Source organism: Gallus gallus, chromosome 7 (assembly GCF_016699485.2).
Source record: "Gallus gallus isolate bGalGal1 chromosome 7, bGalGal1.mat.broiler.GRCg7b, whole genome shotgun sequence".
In the NCBI taxonomy this organism is placed as follows: Eukaryota; Metazoa; Chordata; class Aves; order Galliformes; family Phasianidae; genus Gallus; species Gallus gallus.
The window spans coordinates 15,417,889-15,443,895 of NC_052538.1; the positions used below are offsets into that span (position 1 = coordinate 15,417,889).

At 41.8% G+C, this 26,007-nt stretch overlaps 1 protein-coding gene across 32 annotated transcripts; it reads left to right on the forward strand.

Moving 5' to 3' along the window:
- The first annotated feature begins 90 nt into the window (after nt 1–90).
- On the forward strand, nt 91–24,437 carry NFE2L2 (nuclear factor, erythroid 2 like 2). Of its 32 annotated transcripts, none has more exons than XM_046943482.1 (8): nt 378–494; nt 5,385–5,434; nt 6,473–6,572; nt 8,070–8,263; nt 19,718–19,987; nt 20,153–20,245; nt 20,824–21,003; nt 21,862–24,197. In XM_046943482.1, exons 5-8 carry the CDS (start codon nt 19,721–19,723, stop codon nt 23,068–23,070), a joined length of 1,749 nt encoding a protein of 582 aa, XP_046799438.1. In that variant the 5' UTR covers nt 378–494; nt 5,385–5,434; nt 6,473–6,572; nt 8,070–8,263; nt 19,718–19,720; the 3' UTR covers nt 23,071–24,197. The 32 variants fall into 32 exon arrangements, with proteins under 32 accessions (XP_046799428.1, NP_001383834.1, XP_046799438.1 ...); XM_046943477.1 differs by lacking the exon at nt 378–494 and adding an exon at nt 4,151–4,574; XM_046943481.1 differs by lacking the exon at nt 6,473–6,572.
- Nucleotides 24,438–26,007: the final 1,570 nt, after the last annotated feature.

The following is a 26,007-nucleotide window of genomic DNA, read 5'->3' on the forward strand; positions in this document are numbered from 1 at the left end:
GCCGCCGCTGCCGGGAAAGGAGCCGCCTCCGCGGGCACTGCTGAGTGGCTGCGCCGCGGCGGGGCGGAGCGCGGCGGTCGCCGCTGGCTCGGCCCGGCCCGGGCCGTCCCCATCCCCAAACAGCGGCGGAACGGGAGCGCAGGCGGTGCCGGCCGAGCCGCGACAGCTCCGCGCTGCCATTCCCGCGTCCACGCCGCCGCCCCGCACCATGGAGATCGAGCTGCCACCCGCCGCTCAGGTGAGAGCAGAGCCGCCAACACCGGGCGGGCGGGAACCGGGGGTGCCCGCGAGCCCGCCTCCCCCTCCCTCGCGGCCCGGCCGTTGGGGAGGGGCGGGGCGGGCGGTCACGCGGCCGGCGGAGCACGTGGTACCGCCCCGCCCCGGGGGCCGCGCTGAGTCACGGCGGGGGCCGGGCCCCGCCCCCTCCGGTACTTTCCCCCCATCCCCCTCTTGGGCTGGGGTCTCGCCCTGCCCGCTGCACATTTCGGGGCCAGGTCAGTTCGTGGCGAAGGGGGAGCTGGGCCTGGCCCCGCCCGCTTGTCCGGTTCCTTCTTGAGGGCCTCCCGTCGTCACGCGGCCCTCAGTGGGGGCAGTTGCACAACCGCGTTTCCCGTCTCGGCTTGGCCCTAGGGTGCGGGGTGAGAAGGGCGCGGGAAAGGCCGCGGCAGCGCTGTGAGGGGCCGCGGGGGCCGCGATGGAAGGGGCCCTGCACCTCTCCGGCGTCTGCGGCGCCCTTTTCTATGCGGGCTGGGACGGCCCTTGCGGCGCTTCCTGTGGAGCCACCTGTCCGCGTTCTGCTCCTCGAGCCCCACAGCCGCGGTTTCTGTCAGAGCTGTTCTGCAAAGGATCTGTATTCTTAGATAGCTAATGGATTGTCTTTTATTTGCTGAATGGAATGCTGGATGGGATTCATTTAGGATGTTGTCTATTACTAACGACACAGGTGTGAAAACACCTGAGGAAAAACATTCAGGAACGTGAGTCAAGGTGTTTTGAGTCGAGTTCCTGAAAGCATTATGTTCTCGTAGTTGTTTCCTTCTTCAGTAAGCTTGAAGGTACCGAAATGGCTGAGCCTGGTGCTTCTAGCCATGTAAGACAACATGACAAGCTCCTCAGCTCTCACTGAATGCTGAGCCTCGTGAGGAGGTGAGCAGAAAGTAAGTTTGCTCACCTTCTCGTGTAAAGAATTAGGCTGTATGTTGCATTTGCACTGAACGCTAGAAGTGAAGACTGGTGTAACCGAGTACTGGAGTACCTGCTTCAGTGTATGTAAGGGGCTTTCTACCTAGAAAAATGTCTCTAGCTCTGTTAGAGAGATCTCTTTGGTCTGTAGGGCTTTACACAGGTATTACACATCTGTTTTTGTGACCCACTACGTTAGACTGTCTAGTGAATGGGTTGATTTTTCTGTTCCCTAATGGCTTGTCCCTTCCACATGACGCTGATTATGCAGGAAGTGACAAATGAATGCACCACTCAGGCCTGGCAACAGGCCTTTGATTTTTTTTTTTTCCTTCCTCATTAATTCTGTTAAACAGAAGTGCCTGTTGATAGATTAAGATATCTGTATAGATACCTATTTGTCCATCTATATATGTAGGTACATTTAAGTATAGGAAAACATCTACGTTTTTCGTTTTTATCTCAGAAGGAACTGAAGGCTGAAGTGGTTCAGTCTGGAGAAGAGGAGGCTGAGGGGAGGTCGCACTGCTCTATACAACTGCCTGAAAAGAGGTTGCAGCAATAAGGGTGCTGGTCTCCTCTCAGGTGATGTGAGGAAACTGCCTCAAGTGGCACCAAGGGAAGCTTAGGTTGAATACTGAGAGCATGGAAGGGGTGGTTAGGCATTGGGACAGGCTGTCTGGGGACGTGGTAGAGTTGCCATTGCTGCATGGAAAAATCTTTCCTCAAAACTTCAGAACATCTTTCAGTTAAACCAGTGGTAGATACAGTGTAGTGCAGTACCTGTAACTGAAAGAAATGTAGAATAATAAAAGATGGCCATGAGAATCCTTTCAATAGAACAGCTAATTAGTTATTTTATTATTGTAGTACATATCTTTCAGATGGACACTGTTCTGTATTTTGGCTTTAAAATGTGTTGAGAATTTACATTGCATTGGAAATTGGTCGAAATACAAGAAGTTAGGTGCATTTGAAAATGGGACTTGAAGAAACTTGTGGTTAGAACCCAAAGTAGGAGGACACTTTGACTTTGGAAGTTTTCTTGAAAAATATGTGAAAGAGACCAAACTGGAACAAAAAAGAACATGAAGTATAAGCAGAGAGCAGCTGGATGATCTCATGTGCTTTAAAGAACTTGAGACGTTTTTATAGGAGCGTGTGGGTGGTTGGGAAGCTTTGTGTACGTTTCCCACCAGCGTTCATGGGCAAGAATAAATTCTAGCTCTCTGTCCGTTACTTTTCTCTTTTTTAAACTGAAAAAAGCAAAGAGAGGATAACATCTATCCTAAATAAGAATACAGAAGGTTATGTATCACCCTGACAGCCAAGAGCACTGTTAAAATTGTCAGATTATTATTAGCTATTGTTGCCCCTGAATACTCTTTTGAGTTCTTGTAGGTTTTTTCCTCTTTGTCTTGAGTTTGCAGAGCAAAATACTGTCTGCTGCTTTCATGATCTTGGCTGAAATTAATGTCGCAATGGCACACTGAGCATTCTTTAATGTTGAAGAAGTCTCTGATACCTCTTTGCAATATGCTGGAGTTTATAAGATCACCAGAAGTGGAAGGAGCTAGATCAGATCTTTGTTCTTTCATTTCCTCAGTCAAATCTTTCATATCATTTTTCTTTCTGGTAGTTGTCAAATTCTGTTGGATTTGGTCCTCCAGAAGAAACAGCAAACCCCCAAATGGCAAAACCTGCCACAGTTTGTCGCTGGAAAACGTTTAGGGTGCATTGGGTTTCTCTAAAGGAGGGTGAAAAAGCATTGACTGCACATCCAGAAGAAGGTCATTGTACATGAGACAGAAGGAAAGAATATAGGCTTTCTAGCTTTTATACACTTTGTATACAAAGTCCAGACAGAAGAGTAGATGACACCAGCTGAGCCCATGCTTTTAATACCAGCTGTGTTCTTCATTGAAAAGAAAGAATTTTTTTTCTATCTAGAACACTGCTTATTTTTTTTTTCCTTGGAAATTAATAAAGGTAAGCTCTAAGATGACTAAACCATTTGTGAAAATTAGGCCAATTTGTGAAAGTGTGATGTGTTTGCTGTAGTTGTGCTGGCTGAGGTTAATGCAGAACAAGTCCAGGCAGGAACCTGTTGGCATGAATTAAATATTAATCCTCTGCTACTGTGTTTGAATTCCAGCCAGGCAAAAAGCCCTCCAGAGTCCCCAGGTTAATCACCTAGTTAAAGTTTGTTTTGGCTTTCATTTCATTCCAACCCTAAGTAATCCATTATTCTAATAAAATACATTCCTGGTGAACTTAAAGCAGTTTCAAGTCCGTTCAGTTTTCTGCTATGGGGCATTATATCCAAGCAGGACTTTGTGCCACAGAATTCAATCTCAGGTGAAAGGAAGAGAATACAACGCGCGGGTCAGCTAAGTTCTTTTCTGCAGTAATCTAGTTTAACTGGTTTTGGAAACAATTCATCTGCCATTACGCAAGTCTTTTTATGTAAACCAATGAGAAGTCTGGTAGGAGTTGTTGAAAGTCATGACTTTAAGGCTGTTTTATCCAAAGATGACTGATATACAGCAGTAAACTGAAATTCAGTTCAGGGTTGCTCAACAGTAATAGCTTTATGGCGTGTTTGTTTATTAAGGTAAACTATTAAAGCATCCAATAAGAAATGGAGCCAGCAAAATCATCAGTATTGTATAAAACTGTGCTAAAACAAGCAAGGTTTATTTAAAACAGATGCAGGCCAACCACAGGATCATGGAATGGTTTGGGTCAGAAGGGAACTTCAGTTCATCCAGTTTCAGCCCCCTCCCAAGGGCAGGGACACCTCCCACCAGCCCAGGCTGCCCAAAGCTCCATTCCTCTTGGCCTTGAGCACTGCCAGGGATTGGGCATCCACAGCTCCTCTGGGTGTGTAATTCAAGTAAAGATAGGCTTTGTGTGCTCTTGACTTCCCTACCTGGTTCTCGTTCTCTGTACTTGAAGAGCAGTAAGCCTACTAGCTAGCTAATGGTATAGTGCTCAAGGTTTTCTTAAGTGTAGGGGCAGTAGTATTTCTCTAGAGCGCAGTAAAGAAGGAAGAGCAGTGACAGTTCTTTCTCAGGGTTTCTTTGCTTTAGAGGTTTTTGAGTGTACTTTGTTTTTACTACCATTAGAAACAGCAAAGCATGCTATCTTCATATTAGTTTAATTTTACCGTAGTATACATAGTCCTGCAGTGCCTGTTTCAAACAGAAGCAAAGTCTCACAGAACCAGATTTGGCACTGTTAATTTAAATTAATTATTAATTTGGTTATCTGAGAAATGTGTAAGACATGTAATAAGGATTAAAAAACATTTAATTATTTGAGTCCTTTGGAGAAGAGGATTTCTCTTCATTTTGCGGAGCCCCTTCTGTGTCCTGTCTTCAGCCTTTTTGGTAAATTACCTGCTCAGTTCTCTCTGGCCATTGCTGACCTCTGCGTGGATGTGCTGTGTGTTTGTACGTGGGCTGTGTGTCTGACTGCTCATTTCTACTGCAGTGTTTGCTTTAGAGTTAATTCAAGTATTATGATATGCTGACCACAGAGATGTTGGAAAGCTTATAAGGGTTAATAACAGTGTTAATAACTCATAGCATACAGTAAAATTAATGGCTTTTGTGTCAGCTATATTGGTAATCCTCACTGCACATACTGGTTGGCAAGAATGTAATAAAATGGGTTTAACTTGTTGGTTTTTTTTTAAGTGGGTACATTTTATATACTACAGATCTGGTTGAAGTTTTTCATTTGCTCAGTTTGGATTTCTGATTTCGGCCTGATTACCTGCAGCTTTGATACTAAGAAGGGATATAAATTAATGTTTATTTTTAGTTAAATAACTGTAAAAGCACTGTGACTATAAATATTTCCTATCTTTCCAGTTAAAGTAAATCATTTCAAGAACTACGTTTTTGTTGTTGATGCTGTTACAGTACTGAGATAGTTGAGACCTCCCACCCTTATACTTGTCTTGGGGAGTATTAAGACTTGTAATCTGAGTTCTGCAGTAGTATTATGAGCAATGAAATTAACAAAGAGGAGAAAGGAGAAGAAACTTCTTTAAAGTTGGGTGTTGCAGCAATAAGTTATGTAAGATTAGTTTGAGACGGTCACTTTCAGACCTTTTAAGGAAGTATATTCTGTATGGCTATGAAACATAAAGATATCAATTTTTTTCCTCCCTTGCCCTCTCCTCTGCCTTGCAGTATCAGAGTTTTATTGTTGTTTGCTGTATTGGTGTTACATGCTGTCTTTGGTAAGTATGAAAAAATCCACTGCTGGAGTTAGCTTGCAAAACAAAGTTTGCATGCTTGGGAAATTGACTCAGAAGGAGCTTGGTCGATAGTTTGCCTTGAAGTAGAGGTTTGTTTTATGATTAAGGGTGTGCCTGTTTGCTGTGTTGGAAGTTCATGCCCACAAAATGTTGAAGCAGCTACTTTTCTACAACAGTTTTGTGAAAAATTGCTCTAACTTTGATTTGCTTCCTGCTCAGATTATCGTGGCTGTTTAGCCATAAGGAGCTAAGCCAGAAAGATCCATGAGGGGAGTGTTGCTTGTTTGAACCCTGGGAGTAGTACTGGTACCTCCCCGCTTTATTGTTTTAGTTAAGAGTGGAGTGATTCTTGCATTGCTTTGGCTGTCTGAAGGTCCCTGCTGGAGTTCACCAGCAGCACATGGTTGATGCCACTGGTGCTGGCTGGTCCCGGTGAAATGGCCAGTCTTTGTCTGCTCCATAGCCGGTGTTTGCTTCGGTGTCTGCTTCGGTGTCACCTGGGTGCTTGGTCACTTCTTTCTGTCTTCAGGAGTTGTTTCCTTGAGTTAAGTCCTGTTGGTAAGAAGGCTGAGCTCTGTCCTAAAGCAGGGTATTTCCAGTTGGATTGCGTGCACTGCGCTACCAGATGCGTGCTCTGCAGTCAGTAGGGCAATAAAGTGGTGGGTGAAAGAGGGTGGTGGGGCTGGGCTTTAGAGTCTGGAGCAGCTCAGCTGGGTAACAGCTTTTCAGGAGTTTCATCACTGGGAGGAGAACACGGACCTTCGTGGTAGAGGTCAGTCAAAGTATCTGGGTGCAGCATTACATCCTAGCTCATTATACTAGCACTTGTCTTCACCAGTATTGCAGAAGCAGTGACTGATACGCACCAGTGCAGATGATGTAGTCATTAAGCGTCCTTGGAACAAGTGTGCTGTAGATCCTGGTGCAGTCTTCTGTGATTTATTTGACATGAGGTACATGGACATATTTTCTCAAAACTGTTCTACGTTAAATTATATTGACACATTCTTTTTTTTCTAGTGTAGATGGGCCTTGAGCAGGTCTGTGTGTCAGCTGAGGAATTTCTGGGACGCTGTCCCACTGATCCTTAAAAAGATAAGTCAAACTTGAGACTTTGGAAGTAAGCAGGATTGAAGATGAAAATGAAATACAGTAACAAAAATGGTAATAGTGAAATAATGTACCAACTGCTGACAGCTGGGCTTCTGAATTGTTTATACTGAATTGTTTGTCTGTGAAAATGCATGTCATGTTTAGGTGTCTCATACCTGTGAATGCTGAACCACAGCAACTTCTGATACTTTGCTTTGTAATTTGTTTTGGGCATTTGAACTAGAATATGATAGAATTAGTGGTTAATTGTTCAACTAGTATAATTTGTTGTGACCCAGTGGACTTTTGTAGCTCTTTGGAATGTTTTCCAGCATGATTTGTAATCCTTAGTTGTCTCTCACTTTAAGAATGTAGTCAGCATGTACCACTTGGGAATCCTTGTCATGCAGTAACGGGTGTGAGCATCTCTAGGTATCACATAATCCCTCCAGGTTTCTTTTTGCTGGTAAAATGAAGAATGAGAGCTTCTTCAGTATTTAAACTGTTAACGGGGTTGTAACAAATGGTTGAGATATTTTAAACTCTGAAAATTTTAAATTCTGAAATATTTTCCATTACTAAGGCCAGAGCAGGAGAAGAATTTTGAATTCAAAGTTAAGGTGGGGGTGGGAGGTTTTGGTGAACTGTGCATGTATGTGGCAGGGATGATGAACAAGGCCTTAACAAGACGTGAGTAGTAATGACAGAATTAACCCCTTATGTCTGACTTTGTGAGTAGTGATTTACCCCAGTGAGATATCAGTCTCTCATTGTCTAAAGTAATCATGGAGAAATTGTAGTCCTGCAGTTTTCACTTGCATTTTGCTGTAATGTGATTATCCAAGTACTTACTGAGGCATGAGGAAGTAAAGTGTTTTGGGCAAAGACCAAAAACTACTCAAGACCCAAACCTGATGCTTATTTTGCATTTCATATTTTGTTGTTTTTGTGGTATTTTTTATTTTTTTCCGCAAGTGATCAGCAGTTCACTTTTTTTCCCTTTTGCTTAACAATTTTTTTTTTTTAATTATATCTGGAAAGTAGTTAAATTTTCTGTGCTGTCGTATACCAGAAAGAGTCACCTACAAATGCTGGTCTTAATAAGAGTCTACTTTAAAAAAAAAAAAAAAGCCCCACAACTTATTTTGCCTAACTGGGGCACTTGGCACACAGACTTCAATTTGGCAGCAGATAGACAGGGCAGTTACACTTCTGTTCTGCGCTGTCCTTCAGCTGCTGATAGGTAGCCTGCAGTGTGCTGGGATGTTTCACCCTGCCCTTAGAGATTAGACGCTTTCTTCAGGGGTAGCAAGGTAAGTCTGTTTCTTCTCAACCCTTTCTGCCCTCAAATTGGGAACGCTGTGAAGAATTTCCCTTTCAGTTTGTTATACCAGTTAGTCTGACTTTTACAACAAAACCCATCAGTTACTTAAATGATAGTTAGTGTAGTTCTCCCCTGGAGCCCAGGTACAAATGACGTGTAGAAAGAGACAAAGAAGGGTAAGCTACCTCCTTGAACCCCCAGGTATGAGGAAGAAGGTGCTTTTTCGCAGCGCCAGTGAAACAGAAGGAACAAATGGAACGAATTATGAATTTTGAACGTTGTTGCTGAGGTTAATCTACTGTTGGAAGAGATCTGCCTTGCCCCGTCATCACCTCTTCTGCACCGAACTGGGAATAACATGGTGGCAGAGAAGAGGAACAGAGAGCAGAGAAAAGGTATAAAGATATCTTTGGCACGCATTACAGGAGGCATGGAGGGACTTGTGAGGGTGTTTAATCTGTCTTTCAAAAAAATGTTTGTGATTATACAGGTGCAAGGGAAGGGACACATAGTTTGGAGTAAGACTCTTAAGCTTGAGAGTATGAGAACAGTTTGTTTTCAAGTATTTTACTGCACCATAAAAGACAATTTACTATGCTGCTTCATTGGATATAGAATAATTAAACTTGCAGTACTTTTTTGAAGGAGAAAGGAAGTTTAGCTCTCTTCCTAATTCCCTTGGTAACTTGTCGTCTTTATCAGTGTTCAACATTTCCCTTTCAGAAGCTGCAGTGGAGTACCTTATCAAGCAGTACCTTGTGGTCGTGTGAGATAAAATGTTGCAGCTCTAGAAAATGTCTGAAATGCTCTGTGTTGCCCTCCAAATAGTTAGTACAGAGCACTGAACCAGCGTGTGCTGAAGGTTTTAACTAAGTTAACATTTATAAAGCCACATATTTACATAATAAGTTTCCAAGAGATCAGTTCTGTGTTTTTTTTCTTCAGATAACAGATGCAGTTATTAACTAAAAATAAATGTTTAACAGACTGCGGTGAGTGCCTTTGGATTTAAAATTTCTTGGTTTTCTGTGGTTTTCTTGCTAGTTGAATACCCTTGTCCTGTGCCTTCCTTCCCCTCAAATATTTAATGTTTGTGTGCTTTTGGGTGGAAGAGATGTATCAATGAGTTCATTATTTGTGGCAAACAATCTTGTTTTGGTCGTCATTGCTGCTGATGGAGCGTACAAGGAAAATGTGTCAGGGATTGGCCTGTACCTTGGTTTTCAGGTACATCTGTCCGTTTAATCATGAGGCTGAAGGAGGCAGCCCTATTATAACCACCTGTACAGGCTGTGAGCCAGGGATCCGTTGATCTGGGTGGAAGGACAGAATTATCAGTGGTTGAGTTTGGAGATGGTGGTGTTCTCTTAAGGGCACAAAGAATTATTGTGTTTATAGAATTTGGTAAGAGTTGTAAAGCCGTTTACCTACTCTGGTTCATGTCTTGGAAGATGAATTGGCTCATTTTGCTCTCGGTTTGTAATTTGAGTACTGCACGTGACTTTAAAAACTGAGTGGTAGACTGCACAATGCAGATAGTTTCACATTCCTATATGGTGTTGTTCGGTTCCTCAGTGGATTTACTTTTTTTTTTTTCAGCAGAAGCTGTTGTGTTGATATTACTGTTAAATTGGCACATGGACACCTGACATGTTGGGTCTTCTTGACCTTTCTTGTTTCAGTCACTTAACTGTGTAAAACTGACATGTTGAATACTTGCCCAAAACATTCCTGGGGGATTAATGATTTTAGCTTGTTGTTGATAAGTTTGTGAATTACAATACTTAAGAAAATGAGCAAATGAAGTCTATCCTTGCCTCTTTGTATTGTGAAACAGCTTCCATGCTGTATCTGTGTGTGGCTGAAGGAAGGAGAGAAGCTATACAAACTCCCTTTGTGGAAAGGTAACAGTGATTTCTATGATGCTTCATGTAAAACTAGAGAAAACATTTTTGGTCATCAGTGCACAGGTGAGCTGTATTGTTATTTACTGAATTGTTTCTTTAGTATGTAGTTAGTGAAGGTTGTGCATGGTGTCAAATAAACCATGTAACCATGAATTATTTCTTTGGAAGGAAAACGTGCCATGCTAGGCACGCATCCTCAGATATATTAGGATCTTTTGTCCAGTGATGAGCAATTGGATAGCAGTGTATTTGGGCCTTTCCTATTGTGGTGTTTTGCTTTCTTTAATTCCCCTATAGAAACACCCAATAAGAAGGGGGTGGGGGGAATGGGGAATGAGCTATGGGGAACTTTTCTCTCTTCATCATTTGCTTAAGGGTAATTAGAAGTACATGGTTGTCATCTAATTTCTCTAATACACTATTACATTGAACAGTGCTTACTTCTGTATTCACAGCATGCACTGATGCTAAATGCCCAGCATTCATTATTGATATAAATCATGTATGTGAAAAGTGCGCATAAATTGCGAGACTGTTCCACAAAGGTATTTAACACCTGTGCCCCACTGAGGTCAGTGGGAGGTAGGCAGTGAAACTGCCAGATGTGAGCTGTAGCACACAGAGCATGGCACAGCCGGCCACCTCTGGAGTAAGGCTTGCATTCCCCAGAATGTAACCACACAGTTGAGGAGTGTGCGTTACTGTGTGTTGATTGGCATAGTTTCTGGAATTAAACTTTGAGTATAAAAAGAAGCAACAAGAGGACAAGGAAAATGTCAAACTTGAAGTTGGGGAGACAGTAGAGAGAGTGGGCCTGATCAGACTTCAGTGCTGTTGGGGAGCACTGTCATACAAATTGTATCAGAGATCACAGAAGCATTTTTACATAAGAGTTAGAAGTACTCTGTAGAGCAGTGGCAGTTCTCCTCTGGTGTCCAGGCTGCTGCTGCAGACTGTTTGAAGGGTGAGCTGACATCCAGTTCCACCTCAGAAACAGAGAACTGAGGTCTTGTCAGATGGCACAATTTTCTTTCTGTTCACTGAGTGTTTTTGTTGTTTAATTCTTAAAAGCATACAATGCCTCATTAGTGTTCTCTAAAACAGTCTGATTTTCCCGTTCTCAGGCTTATATTCTTTTAAGTCGATGAGCTGTTTGGTGAGTTCTCGGGTCTGAAAGCATCCTTGCTCTTTCTGTCTCAGCTTTGTTAGTAAGCACGGAGGAGGTGTTGTGGTGCAGCCTTATGGAGTAGCTGTCTGTGTTGCTGAAGGAGGGCTGATAGATGTGTGTTGGCACTGCAGTTAGTGAACCTCCGTGCTTTTCTAGCCCACACAGATGTTGCAAGTGCTTGCCCTTGTCGCTTGGCCCATGACAAACAACAACAGAGTTGCTTGTGAGATCAGTGGATGGAAGCTTGGCGAGACGTGCTTCTTGTAACACCAGAGCATACAGTTTCTATATCTAGGCTGTCATGTAGCTGTAGGAACCCATCTGGTGCCTGTCCCTATAGCTTGGCCAGCCATCAGCAAAATGACAGCTAAATGGAGGCCTACCAGTAAGATCTCACTGAAGTGAAAACTTAGAGCTCAAGAGTATAAATAATCATTGAGTGTGTTTTGATCCAGAACAGATGCACTCTGTTCTCATGTTTGGCTTGAAAATACTTTTTAGAAAAGTGTAATCCCAGTGAAATCAAAATAATGGCTAATAGGTTATAACCCAAGGTTAACACAACCTAATAAACGTTATTTACAATTTTATTATGCTCTTTACTCTGTGTGCATCTTTTCTTCCTGATTTGTTTCACTGGTCATAAGAGTGTGCTATAATTTGTCTGGATCATGCTTCCCAGATGACTGAGCCGTTATTATAAGCAAATCCTCTCCTAGATAAACTAATGAGTAGTTTGTGGCAGTGTCCACACATAGTACATGCCTGGCTGGGTGCAGGAGGATAGCCTGAAGATAATTATTTAACAGGTAATTGTTTCCCAACTACTGTAGGTTCCCTGTATAAAATGAACCTGAAAACAAAGGCTTCAGTGTTCCTCTGACTGAGAGATCAGCGGTATTTTCAGATAAAATCATGCAACTTTTATATTGTTTGTTGGACCATAGGTCGAGGATTTTTTTGTTGTTGTATAAATTGCAAAATACAACCAATGGCAGTTTTCTTGCAATGAAGTTTTAACTTAAGAGGAAAAAAGCAAAGCTCTTATTGAGAGCAGCATTTCCTGAAATGAAAGTCTTCTGGCTGCTATTTGAATGCCTTTCAAAATGGAGTAACTCAGTGCTACACATGGTGATTAGACAGCAGCAAGAAATTAAGCCACAACAGTCACTCGGTTTACTTGCTGGGGCAGCAGGGCAGAGTTTTGTTGATGGATCAAACATGTAAAAACAAATACATGGCCTAACCCCTCCTTTATAAAACGATCCCGTGGTTTTTTGCCAGCCTTCCAATTTCATTATGCAACTTGTGCAATGGATTGTAGATGTATACATACTCACTTTGTGTGCTTATTGACTTAATCATTATGTAATGCTGCTGATGAAAGAGTAAAGAAAGAGCAAGTAAATGACTCTATTAAACTGAAAGAGAGATTCAGAATTTGAACGGAGGGGACCACAACACTTCTATACCAGCCAGACATGCTGTGGAAAAGTGACATTTAGATTAACATAATATAATTATGATCTAAAGGGGAGAGGGGAAGAATGGAAGCCATCAAGTAAAATGACAACGCAGTGAAAACATCTAAGATTCATTGCTTTTGATGATGATGTTCCAGTAAGCAGTCTGGGACTCCAAGTCCCAGACTTAGGATGAAGTTTGAGGTATTTGGCTTTTGCTTAGCAGCCAGGTTAGTGCTTATAAATACGGGCATCGTTAGATTTGTAAAGCGAAGTTCATTGTCATGGGCTTACAACATTAGACTTCACTCTGTCTTTTCCTTTAGGCTGGGGCAGAAAGAGGGGATAGAATACAAGACAGATTTGGCCACGGCTGCTAGAGAATAACATTGAATAATAAAATACCATATGAAGAAAATAAGTGATGTCAGGTTTAAGACTGTTTGCATACTGCAAGCCATGCAAATGAGACAGTGTATCTGAGCTGGGTTTTTTTACTGAATTTTTTAAGATGTTGAGGGACAATTTGGCCCCTGGAAATCTTGTAGTATATATTAAACTCGTATAGCTGCTTTCCAAAAATCGATTAAACAAGTTAGAAAAACACAGCTGCTTCTGAAGCATGTGAGAAAGCGCCAAACAGTGTTCTGCAAAGGGATCTGCATTGCTGAGGTAGAATCACCTTCTCTGCTTTACCAGAAATGGATACCTCATGATGCATGTGTGCCTTGCTGACTGCTGTGCCAGCAGCAGGACATCTCTCCTGATGCTGCACCCTGGGCTAGAGGGGGCTGCTCTGAGGCTTTTGTGCTCAATCTGTGCTCTGAGTGGCATGGAGGTGGAGACGGGTTGATTTTGCAGAAAAAGAGAAAGCTGTTGTCAGAGTAAAGCAGATATCTGCCATTTATGTCCATTCTTTTCCTTATCTTTGCTATCTGTGATCGATTGGTTTTTCTTCACTCACAGTGGTCTTGCTCTAGTGCTGACGTGCTGACATCAGGAGTTTGCGTCTTTTTGGGTTGGAATGGAGGTAGGCCTGCACATGCATGACCATGAACATCCTAAAACATCTGTTCTTTACTGCAGTTACATTCTTGTTCATTTTATACTCTTTAGGCTTGAAGAAAGCTGTATTTTAACTCCTGGAGAATATGTGAGGTATATTTTCTTCCTAACAGTTTGGAAAGCTTGCTTACTGTAGCATTTATCATATGAGAAAACCATCGGAGCAAAACCAGATCTTAGAATCATAGCCTTTGTTGATATCATTCCTAGAAGGTGCCAGTTCAGGTGAAATACATAATTTGTTTGCTTCTCAGGGTAGTTACTTCTGTTCTGGTAGGGGCAGTGCAATAGGCCGTGTCCTGAATTGCACGTGTGGAGGAAGACTGTCATTGCAGCCAGACGCTGCTTGTCCCACTCCTCGTTAGAAGAATCACAACATGAACAGAAACTTTCTTAAGAATGCTGGACAGTGCAGCCAAGTAGTTTTTCAACTAATTTGATTTAGAAGAGTAGATTCTGACAATTTGGCGTTTATTAAGAGAGCCTGCTGGAATACAGTGGGAGCTACAGTCTGAAATATGAGATATATGCTAGGAGAAGACAGAGGCTAAACACTTCTAGCTAATGAAATACCATAACTTCACTTCCTGTCATGGCAAAACATTCTAGAGCTTTCTTTCTTGAGCAAGAAAATGAAATTTGCTTACAAATATTTATGTTTCAGGGACTGAGCTTATTTCATATGTCTCTGTTGGGGCAGAAGAATGTCCTGAGAAACATGGCCAGCATTTTTTAGCTGTCTTATTTATATAGACAAGGAGTCGAAATTCTCTCACAGCATTTTTCTGTAAAGCTTTATTCTTCCAATCCTTTTAAAGTCATTTTTTTTTTCTTTTTTCAGGTAAGTCAGCCTTCTGGGTCTTAAAAAGAGGCTGCTGACCAAGATATCAGGTAGCCAAAGATTAATTAGGGCCAGGAAGAGCAAACGGGCATCGTGAAGCTGAAGCAGGCAGTGTCCAAGCTGTTTTGATTTAATGTCAGGCACAGCAGTAGTGGTAGTGGCACAGGTATGAAAGACATGGAAAGGAGCATCTACCTAAGTGCATAGTTTGTACCTGCACTGCCTGGAGGAAGGTCTTGGTGAAGGCTGTTGAGACAGCAGGCAGCTCCACAGGTTGGTCAGGGTCTTGACCTTGAGGATTCATGAATCACAGGTTGCTGTCTTGTGGCTTTGTTTGGGAGCTGCCTGTTCCATCACATTTCCGAATCCTACATCTGGGCATCTAAAATTGAAATTGAGCCTCTCTGCCTTCCAGCATAAATAGCATATGACATTCTCTTTTCCCTGTTCTTAAGTGCTGCTCTTCTCTGTTTGCTCGCTTCTCAAATTAAATCCTGTTCTTCGTATTTCCAGTTGTAAGGCGCTGAAAATTGTGGCCCAGCTTTCAAATCTTGTTGAATGTTTGTAAAAAGTGGTGGTGGTAGGATGATTTTATCCGCTTTCTGTGCTTTCACTGAAGCAAGGGACGTAGGTGTCTGTGATTGCTTTTGCTCTGTAATTGACTTGCAGTTAGCTAAGTAGCTTACCTCGATAGAGAATGGCCAGTATGGAAGTTCTGGAGTACAGAAAACAAATCATTAATTATGGCAATTTCAGAAATGGTAAAAAAAAATCAAATGATTTATAAATCATGCTTGAATAAAATCATTTCCTCTTGGAGATGATGAAGGGAAGACATTCAGCTGTTGTTCCTGGTGATTTTCTTAGGTGGTAAGAATGTTTCCAGTTCCTCTTAGTCTTGCCTCATTATTTAGTCTCCTTCCTTTCATTCTTGTCCAGGAAGATTACAAGACCTTGATCTTCACTTCCTGTGTGTTATTTTGAATACAGCAGAAATGTAAGGTGCTTTTTGTGCATTCCTTTCCCTTCCTGGAAAGCAAAGGGAAAATGAGTGATATTTTTCCAGGTCCTTTCTGTGAATAAGCTACAGACAGGAGTGCTTCCTTACCTCTTGTGGGGTTGTCTTCTGCCCTCTTTGCTGGATTTATTCACCCTGGTGTGTGGAATATTCTGTCGTCTTTTAGTTTCTAATGGATCATGTGAAACCAAAGAGACGTGAGATGGAAGGATGAGCATTTTGTGGAAACTAGGAAAGCCATTCCATGAAATAACACAAAACCAGGGTCTCTTTCCTTTGTTTACCCGACTGGAAGTGTGTTTGCTTAGGAGCGATAAGAGTTAATTGTCAAACTTTACAATGTAGTGGGAGATTTTCTCATAAAATGTATAACAGACTCTGCCCAGATGGCAAATGCTGATATGTAAATCTAAAACATGAAAATTTCCATTGGGGGCCAGATGGTGGCTTAATGTGAATTGTTTAACATTTATGTGTATCTTATCAAAACTGCCTTAATAAGTCCAAACTAAGCTGTCGGTATGGTGGGGAAAGCATATCACTAAACGAACAGAAAAGCAAATGATGACTGCGAGGTACCTCTTGCTAATATGGATGATGGGGAAGCAAAGCTTGTCCTTCTGTGTTGAGGGGTGCCCCATTCCTGGAGTCGAGGCGTTCAAGGCTGAGTTGGAGGGGACCCGGGCAGCCTCATGTAGCGGTTGGCAACCCAGCCCGTGGCAGGGGGTTGAGGCACAATGATCTCCAAGATGACTTCCATCCTAAGCCATTCTGTGGTTATATGATCATCTTTTGTTTACAAAATTGTGAAGAAAAGGGGAGACATAAAACCACTATTCATTTTCAGAGGAAATATGCTGAAAGTGTGGTGTTCTCTCAGAAGTTGTAATTACCACTGTCCAGTATTTCTTGTATGTACCTTAATGTATTAATGTATCTCCTCTCAAAATGAACACTGGGGTTCAGAGGGAAAGAGCTGAGCCCAGAACAGGGGGAAGTGCTGCCCATGAAATCCCTCCTGCTGGCAGCTGTGTCCTCGTGCCGGGCAGGGCCGGCTGCTCCAGCCTCTCTCGCTCCTGCCAAGGCGGCCACTTCCTCTGATGCAATCCAAGAAATTACACAAGGGAGGAAGGAACAAACGGATGTTTGTGCACTCAGTCACGAGGGCCCCTTGGAGCGCTTGCAGTAAGCAGGCCTGGTGCTGGGGAGGCCGGGACCGGAGCTGTGCAAAGCAGTGCCCGGCTGTTGTTGGCTGAACTACCACAAGGCTCCCACTGCACACATTGCACTGGGTGCAGATCCCTGCTGTTACCTCGGTCCTAACCAGCCTTCTCCACCCAGCAGGTTGGGTTGAGTCATCTGAAAATTAGAGGGTGGCTGTTGCACAGGCAAAAGCTGAAATGCCTTTTGGTGGCTTTGGAAACACTGATTGCCAAGTACATGGTCGCTGTGTGGTGCTTTCATGGTGAAAGGTAAAAATGCTTCAGTGATAGACCGAAGAAAGAGTGTCTGCGCTCACCTGTGGGTACATGCATTTGTGTGTGTTGGTGTCAACAAGGCTGTGAAGTAATTGGAAGTGGGAGGCTGAAAGAGCAAAATTGCAACATATTTCTGTGGACTGCAATTTCTTTTTTAGTCCTTTGCTGTCCCTCATGCTGGGGCTGTGAGTCACCCCTCCCATGAGTTACTGGTCGATGGTGGCTCCATTAACTTTGACCTGGGGGCCTTGGCCTACTGCCCAGCACTTTTTATTTTCTTGACAAGGACAAGTATAACTGAAATCATTGGCTGAAATTATAGATAAATGTTAAATGGCAGGTTATATTTAAATCAACACGCTGTTTGATGGTTTTAAATATTAGCTTACTGAACAGGAAAACACTTCCTCCATGTAACCCATTCATGTGAAGAGTAATTACTTGCTAGTATTTAAGGCTAGTATTACTCTGTTTGTATAGAATTTTTCCAAGCTGAAAATAGCAGTAATCTTTCCCATTTGGGTGGTGATTATTAAAAGCAAACAAGCCTTCTCGGCTTGAAGTGCCACAAGACAAATACATTTAGAAGTTAAAATGAAAAAAAAGCTCCTGACAGGCATCTTTGTCCAGAGCAGAGGTGCAGCACTGCTTAACAAAGCCAGAGATAAGATACGGGGCTTAATGTGGGCCCTTGAGAAACAGTGACATTAAGTCAGTGCTGTGCTATTCCTCAGGCAACTGCCCACGCATCAGGCGTGTTTGGTTTCTTCCAGATCCACAAGCAGAGCTGTGCTCCCAGAGCAGTGTGCAGCTGCAGTGGTGCCTGCAGGTTTCAGCCATGCACAGCACCCAAAGCTCTGTGTTTTGGTGGGGATATACTGCGTGGCACAGCCAGAAGGTTTGGTGGCTGTAGCCGAGGGTTTTGCCCAAGGCAACGTGTTTTTCTGCTTAAGGAAAATGTGTTCTGCCTTCTGTACCTCTTTTTGGATTGCTTTTGTATTTTGTGATTTAAACTGAAACCATGCAGCAGTTCTGCTATTTTTGTGCAGTAGTCTGCTGCAACTCAGTGAGAGAAACAGCTCTGCTAATTCACAACCTTATGCATTATACACACATACACACACACACACAAATCTTTTGAGTAGCATTTGTAGCGGTGCCTTGCAGATGAATAATTCAGAAGTGAGCCCTAAAATCCAGATCCTGCAGTTTTATCCAGAGCATATTGCAAATGCTCTGAGACTAGGAAACAGTTCAGAATCTGCTGCAGAAGGAGACAGCGAGCAGCTGGTAAACTACTGGCCCTTAATGAGGCTATACCATACAGCAGCATCTCCAGTTACTGCGGGACTTAATTAGTTCATTTTACCCTCCAATCTGGAGAGACCAAACATTTTCTTGGGCAACCACTGCAATTATTTCAGCTTCTTCATTGCTGGCCATTAAATCTGGGTTTGGTCTCTCCCAGCAAGGTATATTAAACATGTCTTAGATGTCAGAATGCCTGCATTGTGTTACATGGGTATTCTCTGTAACTGCCTGATTCTAGAAGAAAGTAATGTGTTGGGTGTTTTGTTTTCTTTAGCAACTGGTAGAAGTACATTATGTATTGTGTGTATATGAGCATAATGATATTGAATTGTTAACGAAGAGATTATGGTCTGCTTAGATGTGGACTCCCACTAAAGCCATCGCTGTTGTATGGAGACAATCATTTTGAATGGCAGTGTGACGTGGCGTTTAGGTTACTTTGCTTCTCTGCTTGAAAATACTCTTAACAGAGAAGGGAATGTTTAATTTGATAGGGTGGAAAATTTAATGTACCTTGGGTGTAACTGCTCACTGAATCAGTAAAGTCCTGTTCAAGTGAAATATGATGTTTATGTACTCGTAGTTGCAGTGTGCTGCTGGACTTCTTTCTCAGCCAATGTGATAGGATGTAAGAAAACAGCCACCAGTTGTGCCAGAGGAGGTTTGGGTCACGCACTGGGAATAATTTATTCATGGAGAGGGCAGTCAGGCCCTGGAATGGGCTGCTGTCATGGCTTTGGCACGAACAGAGTTAATTGTTGATTGATGATTTCTGTGTGGTGCATTTTTCTTACCGAGAAATATTGTTTGAACAGCATAAAAATACATAAAATAGCTCAGAGCCCAGTTGATTAACAGAGTTTGACACCTCTTGATACGTGGTTTATACTCAGCTCCAAACCAGTCACACTTGCAACATCGACTGAAATTAAGATTTGAATTACACATTTTTAGTGATAGTCTTAATAATTTTGCTTAGTATTCCTGTGATGTTGTATTAGGTGGGGACTTGGAACCAGGTTATCCTCCAGCTTTGTAGCACTGTTCTGATCCTAAGATTCGTGCTTGATACCAGGATGCACTGTAGATATGTAAAAACACATTCTGAGTATGGTTACTGCAGCGACTCGGACAACTCCTTGTGATGTTTTTAATCAGTTTTTACAATTTAATAAGATTACACTGAAAAAGAATCACATGGATAAACTTCTTAATTTCTATTTTTCTCTTTTATATCACTTTTTTTTTTTTTTTTACTTTCTTACTGTAATATAATTCGTTCTATTGCTTCATGTATTCTATGAGATAATGTAGGGAAGAGTACTAACCGTCTAGTTCGTGTGTTGCCGTACCAACTGCAACCAACTGCTTAGTTTCCGTGACCCAGCGTGTGGGCTGCAGCAACCAAACCTTCAGTTCACACACTTCAGGAAGGTCATACGGAGACATATTTCATTTAGATAATTTTGTAGGATTAAGAGAATGAATCTCACTTACATGAGTCTACCTGTTTAATGCAGAATTTAAAAGCCTTCTTATTGTTTTAAACCAGTTCTACTGGGGAGGAGGCTTGCTTCAAAACAGCATTTCTATTACAGGACATGAACTTGATTGACATCCTTTGGAGGCAAGATATAGACCTTGGGGCAAGGCGTGAAGTTTTTGATTTTAGTCAACGACAGAAGGAGTATGAACTCGAGAAACAGAAGAAACTTGAAAAGGAAAGACAAGAGCAGCTCCAGAAAGAGCGGGAGAAAGCCTTGCTGGCTCAGCTGGTGTTAGATGAGGAGACAGGTGAATTTGTTCCAGCTCAGCCAGCTCAGCGCGTTCAGTCAGAAAACGCTGAACCACCAATCAGTTTTTCGCAGGTAAACTCTAATTGTGTTTGTGAGTGTGTTTAAACCTTTCTTCCATCCACAGGAAGATGTAATGCTAGTGGTTGCCTAAAATGAATTTGCATTTGTTGCTGTAATGGAAGATTGTTCAGTTATTCAAAGATGCAGTAACATTTTTTTCATGACTTTCATATTTAGAGCACAGATACTTCAAAACCAGAAGAGGCCTTGTCCTTTGATGACTGCATGCAGCTCTTGGCAGAAGCTTTCCCGTTCATAGATGACAATGAGGTAAATGCTCAGTGCAGCAGTTCTACGGGTGGTGTGCCAGGGGATTGGTTTCCTATTTTCTCATACCAGGATTTGTCTGCACTGTAATGTTAATTTGTGATATGATCTGAGTGCTGCCCCCAAACCATCTGTAACTGGAATAAAGCCATGTCGTGGGCTTGAACTAGGGCCGTATCGGGAGCAGGTGGCGTGGCATGGTGCTCTTGTATTCCTTGTGCTTACTGCGTCCTGCTGATGGCAGTCAGGCCAGTTACTGCAAATAGCAGAGTTTTGCAGTTTGTTGCAGTGAGCTTAGTTCAGCTCTCTGGAGTTGGTGTACTTGGGCTGTTTTACTTTGAAGTACAGACTCAGACTATTTGGCGAGTAAAAATAAGCCCTTCATCATTCAGTTCATACTTCTTCCTATTTCTGTCCTTAATGTGAAAACTCCTTTCATGGGAATACTTTCATATTATTCCATTATGTACAGTAAATACTTTCGTTAAGAAATGCCTATTTATTCTGCAGAAATGGTAACAGCAAAAGCAGATTTTTGCTTTGAAGATTCTAAGTATACATTTGTTTGTTCAACACTCCAGGCTTCTCCAGCTGCATTTCAATCACTGGTTCCTGATCAGATTGATAGTGACCCAGTCTTCATTTCTGCTAATCAAACTCAGCCACCCAGCTCACCTGGTATAGTTCCACTTACTGATGCAGAGAATATGCAGAACATAGAGCAAGTTTGGGAAGAGTTATTGTCCCTTCCAGAGTTACAGGTAAAATTTCAGTATAATAATAATCAGAAAAGAATAAAATAGCAGGGTATTCTAGCAGAGAATGATATGCCAGGTATGAGGTACAAGAGCATCTCAACCAGTGGTTATTATGACTAACTTGTTGTATTTTACAGTGTAGCCATAGTATGTCTGTAACTCGATATGACCTTTACTTTTTAAAAAGTAATATATTGAAGAATGTGTAATAGGAAGGAAATAGTTCTTTATCAGGGTGCCTTAGTAAAACAATATATCTTCCAAATCAGAACTTCTTCATGTTTGACAAATGATAATTTGCATCTGTATGCAACCTGTTACAGCACAATCACGATGGAAATAGGAGCTGATTAAAAATAGACATTTCTGAATTATGGAGCTACAGCATGAATTGTTTCTGCAAGCGTTATTGTAAATGAAGCTTTTTTTTCCTAGTATTCAAGTATTTTGAATGCAAAAGTAATCATATATTATTTACACAAATTTTGTCTCAGAAAAGGGTTTGTATAAATAACATTAGAATGTACAGATAGATATCTAACTACACTTGGCTCTTCTATTTATCTCTTAACTATATATATGTTGGTAGAAACTAATTATACACACTCAGTGGCTCCACTGTTTTACTCTAAATAGGTTTGTCCAGGATAAGTTGCTTTATACTCTGCTTAGGTAGCTGTTCTTCCTAGATTGTCTCCCCATGGTGCAATTATGTTGTAGGTAATCTAGGTTACAGCAGTGTTACAATACCCCATGTACATGTTAATGACTAAAATAATTAATAGTTCTGGATTCTATAAGAGTATTTCACTATCAATTGGTCTTGTGGTGTTCAACTCCTCTCTTACGCTTCCCATGTAGTGTCTAAACATTGAAAACGACAACCTGGCTGAAGTAAGCACAATCACGAGCCCTGAAACCAAGCCAGCGGAGATGCACAACAGCTATGATTACTACAACTCGTTACCGATCATGAGAAAAGATGTTAACTGTGGTCCAGATTTCCTGGAGAATATCGAGGGCCCTTTTTCCAGCATTTTGCAGCCAGACGACAGCAGCCAGCTGAACGTGAACTCTTTAAATAACTCATTGACTTTGAGCTCTGATTTCTGTGAGGATTTCTATACCAATTTTATTTGTGCAAAGGGGGACGGTGACACAGGAACAACAAACACTATCAGTCAGTCACTTGCAGATATTTTAAGTGAACCTATTGATCTTTCTGATTTCCCGCTGTGGAGAGCTTTTAACGATGACCACTCAGGAACTGTACCAGAGTGTAATGATTCTGACTCTGGTATTTCACTGAATGCAAATTCTAGTATAGCATCACCTGAACACTCTGTTGAATCATCTACCTGTGGAGATAAGACTTTTGGTTGTAGTGATTCTGAAATGGAAGACATGGACAGTTCTCCTGGGAGTGTGCCGCAGGGCAATGCTAGTGTGTACTCATCGCGGTTCCCTGATCAGGTACTTCCTTCTGTGGAGCCGGGCACTCAAACGCCCAGCTTGCAACGTATGAACACACCAAAGAAAGACCCTCCTGCTGGCCCAGGCCACCCTAAAGCTCCATTCACAAAAGATAAACCTTCAGGCCGTCTTGAAGCTCATCTCACAAGAGATGAGCAAAGAGCAAAAGCTCTGCAGATCCCTTTTCCAGTAGAAAAAATCATCAATCTCCCTGTTGATGACTTCAATGAAATGATGTCGAAGGAGCAGTTCAGTGAAGCCCAGCTCGCACTCATTCGAGATATACGCAGGAGAGGCAAGAATAAAGTGGCTGCCCAAAACTGCCGTAAGAGAAAACTGGAAAACATAGTGGAACTGGAGCAAGATTTGAGTCACCTAAAAGATGAGAGAGAGAAGTTGCTTAAAGAAAAAGGGGAGAATGACAAAAGCCTTCGTCAAATGAAAAAGCAGTTAACCACCTTATATATTGAGGTGTTCAGCATGCTGCGTGATGAAGATGGGAAGTCTTACTCTCCTAGTGAATACTCACTGCAGCAAACTAGAGATGGCAATATCTTCCTTGTTCCTAAAAGCAGAAAGGCAGAGACTAAACTGTGAAGAGCAGCACGGCTGGCTGGTGTTCTCCGAGTTACTATTTTTGTATCGTTATCCTAATAGCTTTTACTGTGAGGTGGAATGCAGAATTAGGTAATATTTTTCAAGTAATTCTATGCAATGATGATTTGAAAATTCATAGTTAAGTTTATGAAAGGTGCAAGTTCAAAACTAATGGTGTAATGCAGACATACGTATGCAAAATTCGTAATCTCACTTTTCTAACAGGCATTTCCTTCTTTTAGCACCACTCTAACTAGTTTCCATACATGTGTAAATATTTAAAGATACCGTATTTATATACTGTTCTTATCTCCTATTCATAGATTTGATATATAAGAATAATTTTAGACTCCTAAATATAATTTCTTGCAAGACAAACAGTATGGCTTCTTAACCTTTTGTAAAAGAAAAAAAAATGCAATAGCGTTTGTTTCCAATTTTTCTTATGCATTTATAAATGCTCTATATTTAATATATGATTTTAATTTAGTGTCAGGTTGATACTCATTGTTTGATTTTGATTCATCTTACCCGTTCATTAAACTTTTTATTATTGTTATTATTGGGTTTTTTTACTTCATAGGCATTTATTTCCCTGAAGTAGGGCTGTGTTGATTCAGATATCCTCATTGGTTTTCCAAGAATAAGTCTTCGTGCAACAAATATGCTTAACAAGCAGAGAAGTATCACACAGCACTGTCAGCATTATTAACGTTCACCGTAACTTTAACTACCATTTGGAAGGATTGTGTAACAAATTTGTTTCAAGCCTATACAAAGTTTTATATCATTTGTTTTGTTCTCAGAACACTATTTATAAGCTCATGATGAGATCTCCTCCAAAGGCATTAGAACTGTTAATTAAAAAGTGCCAGCATTATGTATTTTTCCAACTAATAAATTCTGTATACCTTTCAGTAATTTTTATAGAAATTCCTGATGCACCTCTGACGGATCAGCAGGCGTCGTTGGTCACTGCTGTTCTGTTGGAGGTCATGGAAAAAGAGATGCCCAGGGCCGAGCAATGGGCTCTGTGGAACCTGCGCTCAGTTTGTTGAAAAAATGTTGTGATGTGTGAAGTTATGAGAGATGAAAAATTGGGCAAATAAATCACAGTGTTTCATTTACTCCTTCACTGGACTCATTGTATTCGATCATGGCGGATCTTTCTAAATACTGAAAATGCATAATGTGAAATACGCATTGAGCTGAACATTAAAAAGTGTCTCATCTTCCCTGTGGAACTTCTACAAGGAACATTTGAAATGTTTTTTCTGCCACTGGTGCTGTTTTGTGACTATCTGAGGTATATTTTGTTACCATGCATGCATCTGTGTAGTAGATAAAGCATTGAGCTGTTCTGCACATTTTGCTAGACCTATGGAATGTTTCTCTAAAAGGAAGCTACTTATTTTCCTCAGTTACAGAGCTTTTGGCTATCAGCCTTGTTTCCCACGTGAATGTGTTGTGAAACTGCAAACACAGGGGGCAGGGCTGATGTTCCCAAAAGAGGAAGGGTAGGGGGCTAGGACAGAAAGCCCTGCTTTCGATGAGTGTTTCTGCATCGGGGATGCGATGGAGCTTCTCCTTTTTTCCCACTTATTCTCTGCTGTTTTGACACAACTCCAGCAGCTCTGTAAGCCCTCCTTCCTAAATATTAGTAACCAACTATTGTGTAGCACTAAATTTCACAAGCATGTTATTGTCCACTTGGTCACAGTAATAATAGCAGTGTAAGCCTTCGTTATCAGCTTTTGTTTTCATTACTCCCAAAATTTTGTATTTAAACTTTGTGAGCTGGTCATTCACCCTCTGTTATCTCATTTACAGATTCTGCATAGCAGAGGCCGTTCTGCTACCTGGTGCCAACATGCACATGGTCTCTATTGTGCTTCAGCTGAAGTATGACATTAGTTAACCAGAGAAGAGCCAGGAGTAGGAGAGCAGACCTGTTCCAGCCGCTTTACCAAGAAGGTAGTTGTATTGCAGGGCTGGATGATGCTAGGAACCCTGCTCCTGTTGGCTGCCCTGCCTTTCCAATAGGATACAATCAAGTGCCAGTATCAGGAGACAGGCTCCAGCTGAAAGAGGCTCCAGGTGCCTACCCATAAAGAACTAGAGCACAGGTAACAGTTTCACACAGCTTCTCAAGTTCCTTACCACTTTCCAAAGTGAGGTCCTTCCCCACAGGTGTTTGTATGTGAGTCAGAAGGGGCCAATAAGTACAGGTCAGTAAGTACAAGACAATTTCAACTTATTTCTTACAAATTTTTTAAAGCCTGGATATTCACCTTAATGCTCTGAAAACTGTTGCTGATTTTAGAACCACATTAAGTGCATTCCATCATGTTAGCTAAATGAGTCTATGCTAGTTATTCCATCAAGTTAGCTAAACATTATGCTAGGAAACAAGGATTGCACTTGTGGTGGTAAAAACCTTTACCATTACAGCTGCAGCCAATAGGAAAAGTAGCCCTTGAGCAAGAACAGTAGTTTCCACTCTTACAATTATTATTCCTCTTTCTGTAAATATTGCATTCTCAAAAGCACCTCTGAGCAGGTCAGTATCTGACGCTGGAAAACCTAACTTTCAGTCTTATCTAACAGAGTTGACCAATGACAGATTATCCCCAAAGGCATGTCTCTTTTTTTATTATCCTACCACATATGAGCTATCATGCCTTGAGTACCAAGAGAATCCTGCCAGCAAGGTGCTCTCATTTGCACTATTAGGCCTCATAGTAAGGCAACTTTAGAGAGGCCTGGCTGCGCTCTGGTCTGGCCTAACCACAGATTTGTTATGGCCATTTCCTGCAGTGATGCCTGGGCTGATTTGTGAGCTCACTACTACCAGAAGTGGAAGAACTACCAAAAGTTTCCCTCTTCATCATCTCCACTGTCTGCACGTGGCTGCATGTTCCCAACCTCATGCTAACT